Below are 12,851 nucleotides of genomic sequence, written 5' to 3'. Positions count from 1 at the left end.
AAAGGTGGCTAGAACCTTGGGAGATAATGATCATACATATTAACTTAGGATTTAAAATTTTGAAGATGAATCATTGAACATTTTATCAAAAACCAATGATATACTGTATATTGGCTAGTTGAATTTAAATAAATTAAAAAAATTTTGAAGTTAGAAAACATATGCTCTATACTTCACGGAAAGATATTGCAAAAGTCAGTAATAGAAAGGACTGGCTTGACTTGATGTTCAAAGACTAAAATATCATCTAAAAATAAGATTCTAATGAAAACAAAGCTCACTGGATAGTTTAACATATATTTTAGATGTGTGTTCAGTGAATTTTTTTTTTTAAAGATTTATTTATTTATTTATTTATTTGACACAGAGAGACAGCAAGAGAGGGAACACAAGCAGGGGGAGTGGGAGAGGGAGAAGCAGGCTTCCCGCTGAGCAGGGAGCCTGAGGCAGGGCTCAATCCCAGGACTCTGGTATCATGACCTGAGCCGAAGGCAGACGTTTAACGACTGAGCCACCTGGGCACCCCGTATTCAGTGACTTTTGACAAATGTTTTCATAGGTGTGACCCATACCTCTGTCAAAACATAGAGTATTTTCATTGCCAGACTGGCCTCATGCCCCTTCCTAGTTAATTTCCTACCTACCACTACCACCCCCACCCCCAACACAGAGGTAACCATTATCTTATTTCTTTCACTATAAATTAATTTAGCCTGTTTCAGAACTTCATATAAATGCAGTCATGCGATATGTACTATTTTGTGTCTGACATCCTTTCAAAATAATGTTTTGAAATTCAACCATGTTGTTGCATTTATCAGTAGTTCTGTTTTTAGGCTAATATTCCATTGTATAAGTATACTAGAGTATGTTGTTTTCTGTTGATGAACACTTGAGTTGTTTCTAGTTTTGGCTATCGTGAATAAAAATTTTGTCAACATTTTTTTCAGATCCTGTTGTGGACATATGTTTTCATTTCTCCTGGGTAAATACCCAGGGGTAGAATTTTTGGGTCATAGAATAGGTATATGTTTAGGTTTGTAAGATACAACCAAGCCATTTTTCAAGGTGGTTATATAATTTTACATTCCCACGATATCTGTGCAAGTGTTTCAGTCAACAGAGGGAATATGATATAGGAAATTGGAAGGCTGAAGGAACAGAAAGAGAATGGTGGGAATCTTTAGGAACAGCTATTATTCCTGGAGCTAGGGTTGTGGTTATCAGAACTTAGAAGCTTAGAGGAGGGTATATATATTCATGGTGCCACCTAAATCTGATAAGGGTACTTAGAGCTCCAAGGAGGAAGTACTGCCCAACTGTTCTTGTTACCTTTAAGTCACTGACTCTTTCTTCTGCCACTGACATTCTGGTCACTGCTTCCATTTGGTGGGGATTTTTTATTTTGGCTATTCAGTTCTAAAATTTCCCTTTGACTTCTATTTTAGCTTTTGTTTGAAGAGTGTGTGTGATTGCCTGTTTGAGAATTTTTTTAACAGCTGCTCTAAAATCTTTCAACATCTGTGTCATCACATTGTTGGTGTCTGTTGATTGTCTTTTCCCTTACAAGTCAAGGTCTTCATGGTTTTGTGTATTATGAGTAACTTTAGATTGTATTTTGGGTATTTGGAATATCATAAGATTCCAAACCTTGTTTAAAGCCATTAAGTTTGGTGTTACTTTGAATTCTGGTGTTCTTCCCAATATGAATGTTGATGTTTGATTTTCAGAAACTTCAAGTAGCTGTTTCATGCCTTCTCTCTCAGTTTTATAGTTGTGTTTAATGGGAGAGAAAAGTTGGCATTTGTTCTATTTTACCTGAAACCAGAACCAGTAAGCTTGATTTTCAAAAATATACATTCACAAGATAGAAGAAAACCCACTTACTCATTTATGTATCTAGGTTTATTATTTATTGTTTGGTTACCACCATTAGAATTTAAGCTTCACAAGAGCAAAGATCTTTGTTATGTTACCAGTGTATGCCAAGTACTCAGAACAGTGTCTGGAACTAAATACATATTAAAGGCATTCAATAAATATTTTGGAATGAATGAAAAATAAGCTGATAAACAAGGAATAATAGCAGTATTGCAAGAAGATAATTTGAATGACCAATACTTGTGACCTTATATAAGTTGATTTACCTCTCTGTTGTGTATCAGTGTCTTCTTTTATATAATGGTAAAATAAAATTTATTTTATAGGGGAAAATGTAGAAAGTGTTTAGCGCATTGTAGGTGCTCAAAAACATAGATTTCAGTATTTTCTCTCCACTCCTCTTCAGATGCAGAGATAGTAAAAATAACTTAAATTTGGAGAAAAAGAATAACCAAAAGAAGGGATCATTTCACAGGGCTGTTGATTTTGTGTAAGTGGATGACAAATGAAAGCAGAAATACTCCATTCCTATTTTCCTTCCATCTTCTCTATTAAGGAAAATGACCTTCAAATGGAAAAGGGTAATATCATAGACTTTGGAGTTAGATGGGCTTCACAGGTGACTTTTCTTAACCTCCCTCAGGTTAAGACCAGTTCTCTCTGTAAAGTGGGAGTACTACAACTCCCACAGAGCTGTTTTAAGTGTGGCAGCATAAAAATCATGGGGGATTAGGGTAATAGGAGGACGTAGACTCTCCTCATTCCCCAGCCTGTCAAAGAGAATCTTATAATTGCGAGCTCAGTTGCCAATCCATTTCCGATGGGCAGTAGTAAATTGGCAACTTATTAGTTTTGTTGCTGTTTAGCTTTTGGTCTGATATGGCTGGGCTAAGCTTGACACGACTCTCTACCTGCTCAATCTCCAGCTACTCTGCCCGGCTCCTCCTGTATAAAGCCCGGGTCTTCCCTGGTGCCTACGGACCAACACGCCACGTCCATTGGTCTTCCAGCTTTGCTTGGGAACTCAGCTTGGATCCACACCAGAGAAACTGTCTACCAGCGCTCTGTGGGAGACCAAGAAGCCTGTTCCTCTCACCTAATTACCTTGCTCAGTATTTTACATGTTACTAATTCTCAGTGCATCATTTCTCAACCAAAGAGTTTTATCCTTTTCAGTCCTTCTTTTCTTTCAGGCATTGAATGGAAATACCCCCACCCTCAATTTCCAAAAACCGAAATCACATTTTTTCACTCTCTTGTCCACCACACATCCATATTTTATGTATTTTCACATTCTCCACCTAGCCCATGCCCTGCACCAAATAGGTGCTAAATGAAAATTTCAGACTTTAAGAGTGCCACACACTCATGCAAGAGGTCTGGTAAGTGTTAAAAAAAATGGCTCGATTTAATTATTCACTGATACAACACTATTTAACTTTTCTTTAGATAACTGCAACATTCTAAAGACCATGGGAAGATGCTGTTAATGTCTTAGAAACTGTATAACTATATCGCCAATGGACATTTTGGAGTATCTTCAGTTCTGTTTATTATTCTTTGGTGTCATGGCTGTTGAATTCAGGGTGATGTAGGGATTGAATATGGAAAGGGGGTCAGAAGCTTCTCCAGAGTCACAAACCATCATTTAAAATAGGTCCTTTGCAGAGTCTGAGGAGGCCTGCTTTAACTGGCTCTTAGCCAGTGTGGAGATTTTCCAAGATGCCACCTGATGATGGGGTAGATCTGCTGTTCTCCTTTGGTTAAGTCTCTTTAGGATGTAAAAGGAACTATAAGGCCTTCATTAATAGAGTAAGAGGTGACCAGCTTGATACTTGGTAGTTTCTTCAGGAATGAAAGCAAAATGAGACTTCCATTTACCATCTTAGGGGGGGAGACCAGCTAAGGAGCCAAACCAAAATCATGGGAACATCTTCATTTTTATTACAGTCTGTGTTTTAAAAATTCATTCACACTTATCTACAAGCCCATTGTGATTAAGAAAACTATTTTTGAACAGAAAGGGACTTATATACTGCCTTTATGGGCAGCAAGAAGCAAAGGGTTGGAGAGACCGATTTCCATTCCATAGCCAGGCTCAACAAGAGGTTTGGCAAGGCATAATGAATGTGGTGCAAGTTCCTGAGTGGAGGGGAAAGGAGACTGTGTCCAGAGAGCTTGTATAAAAGGGATGGAAGACAGCCATGGGAGCTGAGGTAGGCCAACATTTCTCCTGCTGTAGTTGACTGCCATTTGTCTGCTTCTGTAGCTATGCCAAGCCAAGGCAACCAGGGATTACAGAACTCTGATGGGTGCAGTGACACAGGTCCAAATGCAGTGATACAGCTAAGGAGATGTGTACTCCAGCTTGGGGGATTTGATGAATATCTTTACAGAGAAGGTGGCATCTGAGTTGGAATTTTAAAAGTGGTTAGGACTTTGGTCAGGCATGGTTGAAGGAAGGAGGGGTGGATTTATAAGCTTAGGCTAGAGGAAGAAACACAAGAGACTTACTTGGGGAATACTGCTGTCCATTGAGTGGTACAGCATAAAGCTGGGACTTTAGATCTGTAGGAGGCATGTTGGTGTGCTGGAAAATGTGGCTAAATAATGAGTTTACTTTGGCTGTTTTATTCTTTCTACTGGTTGAGTTCTGCTTAGGTCACTGGAAGAAACTTTATTTTGTTTCTAACCATTTAGTCTCCCACTGGGAAAGTATGGGTTTATGCATTTTTCTTTTCGATCTTGACAGGACGAGAATATGATTATATTGGAGGATGGCACTTTTGATATCTAATCAGTACTTAATTCTTCTGCTAATCGCCGTTTTTCCTCAGTCTTATTGATCCTCAGCCCTTTGCCAGTTCCAATATATTTCTGTGATCAGTAAACACTGTGAGAGTCATCAAATCAAATAATTGGAGAGGACCTCTAGAGGTCATTGTGCCTATAGGTAGATGATTTCCAAAACCTCCCAAGATGGAGATTTTTTATTGTCTCTTTGGAGCACTCTGGAGATGGAGACTGACAGCCTCCCTCAAGTGGTTCATTCTAGTAATTAATCAGCTGGAAGGTTCTTCCTTATGTCTAATTGAAATCTTTGCTAATGTAACTTAATTTATTTTCTCCTGTTTTGTCCACTCTGGGCATGGATAGCAAATGATTACTACAGTGCTAGTAACAACCCTTCATGAACTTGAAGACAAAATCTCATCCCCTTTCTACCCCTCCTCTCTATAGTAAACAACTCCAGTTTCTTACACTGTTCATCAAAGGGTTTATTTCCATGTCTTTAGCTATCTTTATTGAAGTTCTCTGAACTACTGAGTTTCTCTACATTATTTGAAAATAATTCCTATAGTGAACAGAAATCTGGACTAAGCACAAAATAACTATTTGGGAGATCTCATTGGTGACTTTCAATGTGAAGAAGTTCACGGGCCATTTTCAGTGGAAGTAAAAATGACCGGTGGTAGAACCAGGTTTTAGGTAGGGACATTGGTAACATAATGCATTTTTAAATTTTTTAATGTTTTAACACACTTAATCTCACTGTGGACATGTGCCTTGCTGTCATGAACTTAGTTCTAAATTATAGACCTAGAGGAGACAAAGCGCTATGCCTTATATTGTCCATTCCCTTTTTGTCTGGTAAGTCTGGGAGTGTTTTCTCTAACGTATTTTAGAGTACCTTGTCCAAAGAACCTGAAATAATAGACGTAATGATTACTACAAGTAACTGTAAGAATGTATGATATTTATTTGCTCAAGAGATGGCTGTGTGGTTTATGGAGCAGTTAAGGAGATAGTGAGTATTGGTGATTAGCCAATGTGAGAGAGCAGGGGGATAAAATTCAACATTCATTGCATAACTTCCTATGGATAAAACACTGTGTGCGGTACTGTGGAAATGCAAAGGTAGGTAGAGATGGCATATTACCAACAGAGGAAAAAGAAAAGAATGGATAGGATGGTCCAGTCAAGGTATGTTGGTGTAGTGACACCTGGGCATTGGAGAAGGAGAATCTAAGGAAGTATCAGTTGTGGGAATGTTCCACTGAAATCATTCATTTGGCACTGATTTGTCAGATAAGAGGAAACTGGCTCCTCAAAATTTGGTGCTAAGTAAAAGATGAGGAATGTCAAGTATTTGTGACATGCATTTTATTTATAAACAAGGAAATAATTGTAATGATAGTTAAATTCTTTGAGCTTTTGCAACATCCTAGGCAAAGTTCTTAGTCTTTCTACACGTAATAATTCATTTAAACCTCATAGCAGTGCTATGATGCACATACTATTTTATCTCCATTTGACAGAGAGAGACATGGAAATGAATGGGGAGAAGAAATCTCATGGGAATAGATGGAGTTGGGGGGGTCTGAGTGTGAGGCAAGGAGTTTACTTGGAGATGGTGCCAATAGGATTTAGGGATGGGGTCTCCAGATTAGGTGGGTATGTGGATGCTTCTCCAGTCAGGATGGCACCGAGGGTTGGTGTGGTGACCAAGAAGGACTGTAATGCTACAGGCATTACAGCATGTTTCTGAACACTGATGAAAGCAGAATAAAAGGTTATCTGTAGGTTGTGTCAGGATTTGGTTTGAATCATCGAGAGATGCTGGGTAACTGCACGTCTAGGGATTGGCCAGTTGAGTACTGTGTTTCACAGGGATGACAACCTTCCTCTCTTCATCAGCCTGTGCCCTTCTCCATTCTTTCTCTTTTCTCACCTATGGCTCTGTTCTCTTCCGAGACCCCTCTGGTCCATTTTCCCCTGGCCCTGGCCATGGCCCTGAATGGCTGTGGAGTGGCTGCCTGAATGGCTGTGGAGTGGCTGCCTGTCTGGTGCGGTCTTCCTTACTCCATTGTGCCCTTGGAGCACAGACCTCACTGTTGGCTTCCCAGTGTCTGCATCATACCTTTCCTAACTGGGACCCACGATGCCTTCTTCTCTTCACATAACTGGAGATGTCACCTGCGTGACCCCATTATTTCTTAAGTCTCTGACAAATCCCTGCCTGACTTCATTTCTCCCACACCTTCAGAACTTCTGTCCCACGCTGTCTCCATTCTTGCTCATCCCTAGTCCCGCCACAGCCTCTCCCTCACTTTGGATGACAGAGGCAAGTAAAGCCTGAATCTGTACCCCGGGTGGGTTTCTGTGTGAGTTTAAGTTTGAATCTGAATGTGATGGTGAATAGGAGTGACTATACAGAGGTATGCACACAATCCAGGTTGTATTTGCGCCCCTTCGTATGCGTGTATATGTGTTCTTTGGGTGGGGAGAGGCAGCTGGGAGTAAACTGATTGAAGTTGTGGTCAACCTTACTTAAAATAAAGAGAAGGTTAGCTGGACAAAGGTATGCAGAGCAGGGTGATTATCTAGTTATTATAAATTGAAAACATGTTAAATTTCCATTATGAAAAGATTGATCAAATTTTGGTTAATCATTCAATGAAATATTATGAGTTTTAAAAAATATTACATATTCTTGGGGCGCCTGGGTGGCTCAGTCATTAAGCGTCTGCCTTCGGCTCAGGGCGTGATCCCGGAGTTCTGGGATCGAGCCCCACGTCAGGGTCCTCCGCTGGGAGCCTGCTTCTTCCTCTCCCGCTCCCCCTGCTTGTGTTCCCTCTCTCGCTGGCTGTCTCTTTCTGTCAAATATATAAATATCTTAAAAAATAAAAAATAAAAAGATAAAAAATAAAAAATATTACATATTCTTGTGTGTGTATGTGTGTGTGTGTGTAGGGAAGAGATGAAAGTATTAAGTAAAAACACAAGGTTAGAGCAGTTGTGTATAATGTGATATATATTTCTGCTGCATTTATATATTCTTGGAAAATGTCTGAGAAAATTGCTAACATAATAATGTGGTTACCTCTGGAAGGTGACATTATTTCTCTTAACTGCATTTTCTGATTTGTTACAGTGACAAATAAAAAAAAATATAAGGTTACGAGACAACAACAATATTTTAGGAGCAAGAGAAACATGAAGAGTGGGTGCACAGAAAGAGGTCCACCATCACAGCCAAATAAGGCCCATTAGCCTTTCTTTCCCTCCTCCAGCTCACCTGATACGAGTGGAATCACTTAAAGAAAAGCCCACCCACTGCCAAAATCTCTTCCTAAAGCTTCTACCCAAGGGGAAATTTGTTTGAGTACATCAATACCCCTGGGAGGGCAAGCATTTATCAGGGGTTGGCAGAGCAGTTTAGCCCACAAGTCACATTTGTGCAAATTAGAAAAAGGTATTCATTCCTCAAAACACTTTCCTGCCATGTGCTGGAAAACCATCATGATGAAAACACTCATGACCATGTTCGTGTCCTAATGACCTTCCTGCGTCTGTGAAGGGACCTTGCTGTACCCTTGTAAGCAACCTTCCTTCCCTGTGGTGTGAATTGGTAATGTGTAGTTTGCTTTCCTCCTACTCTGGCTGACACCTTAGCTCTAAGGAATGGGAGTTGAACACATGGTATGAAGGGAAGGGAGGAACAAACAGTGAATGTGGAGCACCTTGCAAAAGATGGCTGAGAGAGCTCTGAATCTTGAAACTTTGGACAGCCTGAAACAACATGGGGCATCAAACTAAGGAAGATGAGGAATGTGGGAGGCCAGGCCTGAGAGAATAGAAAGGAAGGAGATGGGAATCCAAAACTGTACTTCAGCTTCTCAGTGCTGGTCTGTGCTCTCTTGTGTTCATGAACTCGCGGGAAGCGATCTGTTCATTCTCACGGAGCCCCTCCTCATGGGGCCTTGGAAGTGAGCTGAATCCCTGGTTTATAACCAGAATTGCCTCCCAGGGATGGAGAGGCTTGTGCTCTGGGTGTGTGGACCTCCATGGAGGGCAGATTAATGGGATCTATTTCTGTGCTCAAATCCTAATGCTCATTTAACAGTTGTGCTTCTTGGTTTAGTGCATAGCTTCTTATGACAATTTTCATTCTAGATGTTTTCATCTATCCCTGGTTCACCGAAGTCAGGAGCCCGAGAGCAGACCAGGAAATGAATAGACCTCTAAGCAAACGGATGCCGTGTGCGTGCTCTGGCCATGTTGTCATATGATGAAATGCTCCTTGGACTAAGCAGTTTTGATTGATTGGTACATAAAGTAATCAACTAAAAAGTAAATACTTGAGATTCCCTCCTCAAGGGAAAGATCCTGGCAAGCATATTTTTGAACTAGTCAAATTAGACATTTTTGTGTTATTTATTTATTTAGTTTTAGATTTTTAAAAATTTATTTATTCGATAGAGAGGGAGAGCACAAGCAGGGGGAGCACCAGGCAGAGTTAAGAGGGAGAAGCAGGCTCTTCACTGAGCAGGGAGCCTGATGCAGGGCTCAATCCCTGGACCCTGAGACCATGACCAGAGCCTAAGGTAGACACTTAACCACTGAGTACCAAGGTGCCCCTAAATTAGACATTTTTAACAATTCTAATTCTGTTACTGTGGGAATGATGGTAGAAGCTGAGGAGGGTTTGTCTAAGGCCCCGTGGAAAACAGTTCGTGGGAATGTTAATGGAAAAACTGTGAGGTACGTGAAAGAAATCCATGAGTCATAAAACATTCATTACACAAATCTTAAAGTGATTATTAGTTGGCAAATTGCTAAGGTTCTGTATTGCTTTAATTATTCAAATTTAAAAAAACCAAAAAACCTTCTCAGAGTTTGAATTGACCAATATTGATTTGTATAGATAGCAAAGACGCTACCCTTCTTTGGTAGAGGAGTGGCATATGGATTTTTTAAGAGGCCTTCGAGAATTCTTCTCACTGCAAATCTAAGCCTCTACCTTACTTTGCATTTGTCTTTTGTCCAGAGAACCCTGAACTGAGGTTGTGTTCAGGAGGATGGGTACAGTTCTCCCCTAGCTCTTTGAGTGCTGGTCTGGAGAAGAAGCCATAGGAACTGGTAACAGCAATTCAACATGCAGATTTCGGCTGAGCCATTCTGGGCTTCCTGTGGTAGAGGCCAGCCTTCACCAGCAGAACAGACCCTCCACTGTGATCTGGCCTGGATCGTGCAGTAGTAAATTCACTTAGAGCAGATACCACTGTTGCAGTTGGTGAGATAAACTTTGATGTCTATTGCAGCAGAACCCTGTGAAGGCAGGGACTGTGTCTATTTTGTTTGCCACTGAATCCCCAGAGCCTAACACATAATAGTTGTTTAATACTAGTTAAATTAATGTTAGTTAAGTGAATAATAAATGAATAACAAAGTATTGCAGAGAGAGGCTAGTGGGGTACTTGAGTAGAAGCTAAACAGAAGTTTTTACTTTGGTAAAATTATACTGACTGAATTTCTAGTCTCCCAGTCTCAATTTTATTCGTCGAGTTGGTCAGTATCGGGGCAGTAATCCATCCTAACCAAACTCATAACAGACTGAGGTATTAACCAGTTGCCAGTTAGTAATAATTTCTATTATCAATTGTTCCATAACCAATTACCTTTATACTCTGTAGTTTAAAATAACAATCATTTGGCTGATGGTTTGGCAGTTTGGGAAGGACTAACAGGGAGAGCTTATTTTAGCTCCAAGTGGCATCCGTTAGAGTGACCAGAGCCAGAGGATCTAATTTCAAGATGGCACCCTCCGATAGTTAGCAAACCAGTGATGGCTGTTGGATGGGACTCAATTCTCCTCCACAGAGGCCTCTCCATTTGACTACTTGGGCTTCCTCAAGGCATGGTGGCTAGTTCCACCTGGCACAGTGTTACTTCTATATTGTCTTGGTCAAAGCAGGTCCTACCCAGTTTGGAGGAGGAGGGGAGAAATAGACTACCTCTTGAAAGAGGAAGTAATAAAGAATTTGTCACCATTTTTCTTAAACTTCCAATATTCACTAAAAATATCTATTAGAAAGATTTTCTACTGGTTGATTGATCATTATACTCTCTTCCTTGTAGGAAAGTTCCACAGTTAGCTAAATTACACAGGCCAAGAGGAGGGGGATAGTACTTGGCTTCCTTAAAATTCCTGTCATTTCCCTCTTCTAAACTCTGGCAAATAAATATGCTGGTTTTACTTAGATTGTATGTTTATTATGCAAATGATGTTTTAAAAGTCCCAGTGTGCTAACATCTCCCACCCTGTCCTCCCCACACACAGTTGTCTTCAAAGAACTCTTCTTCTATGGAAATGGTGGAGTTGCCATGGCTGAGTTATAAGAAGATTCCCTGGTAGACCAGATTCCCTGGTCTAGACCATAGGAGTAAAAGCAAATTGCCTGATCTGAGGGGCTGGTGTCACTAAAGTTATGATCTACCTATCTCAATCCCAGTTTTACCTGCCAAATGTATTTGGACACGAAAAAATCATTTTTATGTCTTTCCAGGTGCAGTCTTCTGCAGTGCTAAAAAAGTCATTGGCAAGTTCCTTTGCATTGGTTCTTTTATAGGTTTCAAACAGGCAAGTTTCCTTTGTCAATTTAATCTTTCTTCAAAGATTCCTGTTAAGCAGGTTGCATATGTTAATTCATTTGATTCTTTCGCAGATTTCTTATTACCTTAGAATGACCTTGGTAAGAGCTCCAGGCTCAGCTTAGTCTACTTTAACTTAGGAGGACCAAGTAGCAACCATTTATTAATTACCTATAGTGTTAGGCAGTATAGATGTGTTACTCTGTGTTCCCCCGCCCTCATCCCCCAATAAACACCATCACGCCATGGGTATTTGGGGACAGGGGGCCTCCAAGAGGCCAACTCACCTAAGGTCTGCATAGTAAGTGCTGTCACAGGTGGGACATGAGCTCAGTTCTTCCTAACTCCACAGCCCTCATGATGTTGTATGCAAGCCCATATCAGCCAAGATAGGTTGAATTTTACTCATTTACTCTCAGAGCCAACTTACCTCCATTTCTTGAGGTACTTGGTTCTAACCTATAGTAAACTGACTTAAAAGCTATGGTAGTGATTGCGTATTTTTAATTCTTTATTTAAATTCAGTTTAGTAAACGTATACTCTTAGTTTCAGGGGTAGAATTTAGTGATTCATCAGTTGCATATAATATCCAATGCTCATTATATCGTGTGCCCTCCTTAATGCCCATTGCTCAGTTACCCCATTCCCCCACCCACATCCCCTCCAGCAACCCTCAGTTTGTTACCTAGAGTTCAGCCTCTCTTACAGTTTGCCTCCCTCTCTATTTTCATCTTACTTTATTTTTCCCTCCCTTCCCCTATGTTCATCTGTTTTGTTTCTTAAACTCCACATACGAGTGAAATTATATGGTATTTGTCTTTCTCTGACTGACTTAGCATAACACCCTCTGGTTCCATCCACATTGTTGCAAATGGCAAGATTTCATTCTTTTTGAGGGTTGAGTCATATTCCATTGGATATATGTACCACATCTTCTTTATCCACTCATCTGTCAATGGCCAGTGATTGCCTATTTTTAAGATGATGCATAGATTGAAAGATTGACAGAAGCAATAGGGAAATTGGAGTAAAAAGAAAATTCGCCTATATTCATTCCCATCACCGAAACACAAGTATTTTAATTTTATTCTAGACTTTGACCTCATTAATACTTGTTTTTATACAATTGCCATCACAATGTACGTCAAGTTTTTCACTATGCTCTTCAGATGACGTTGTGATGGATGGACTCTTTCACAAGTTTCTACATATTACAGTAATAATTTTCACTTGCTATGTAATTTGCTGTGCAGATGATCGAAGTAGATCCTTTGGTTAGTTTATAAAATACAATTTATATATACATTACACATACACGCACACGCACGCAAACACATGCACTTGAAAATTTACATAAGAGAAGAATACAAAGGTTTTTATCACACACACAGCTAATACTGTACATTCTGGGTGTTTTCTTCCAGGCTTTAAAAATGTTGTAAATATATTTTGTTTATACAGATACACATATGTCATTTTATTGTATACAAAAGTGATATTCTGCTATCAAAACGGCTTCAGTTAATGTTTGCAT

The 12,851-nt window shown here is 39.9% G+C and overlaps 1 protein-coding gene across 1 annotated transcript in view; it reads left to right on the top strand.

Moving 5' to 3' along the window:
• The window catches only part of GRIN2B (glutamate ionotropic receptor NMDA type subunit 2B), a 276,351-nt gene that overhangs the window by 139,425 nt on the left and 124,075 nt on the right, over positions 1-12,851 (top strand). Inside the window, exon 5 of the mRNA XM_087855925.1 lies at positions 4,102-4,119. Within this exon, the coding sequence (XP_087712051.1) occupies positions 4,102-4,119 (18 nt within the window). The remainder of the gene's footprint in view (positions 1-4,101; positions 4,120-12,851) is intronic.

The sequence above is a fragment of the Ursus americanus genome, chromosome 25, assembly GCF_024610735.1.
Source record: "Ursus americanus isolate L20-20 chromosome 25, mUrsAme1.1.p, whole genome shotgun sequence".
NCBI classification, from domain to species: domain Eukaryota; kingdom Metazoa; phylum Chordata; class Mammalia; order Carnivora; family Ursidae; genus Ursus; species Ursus americanus.
The sequence above is the reverse complement of the archived record's forward strand: the minus strand, read 5'-3'. Positions and strand labels throughout refer to the sequence as shown.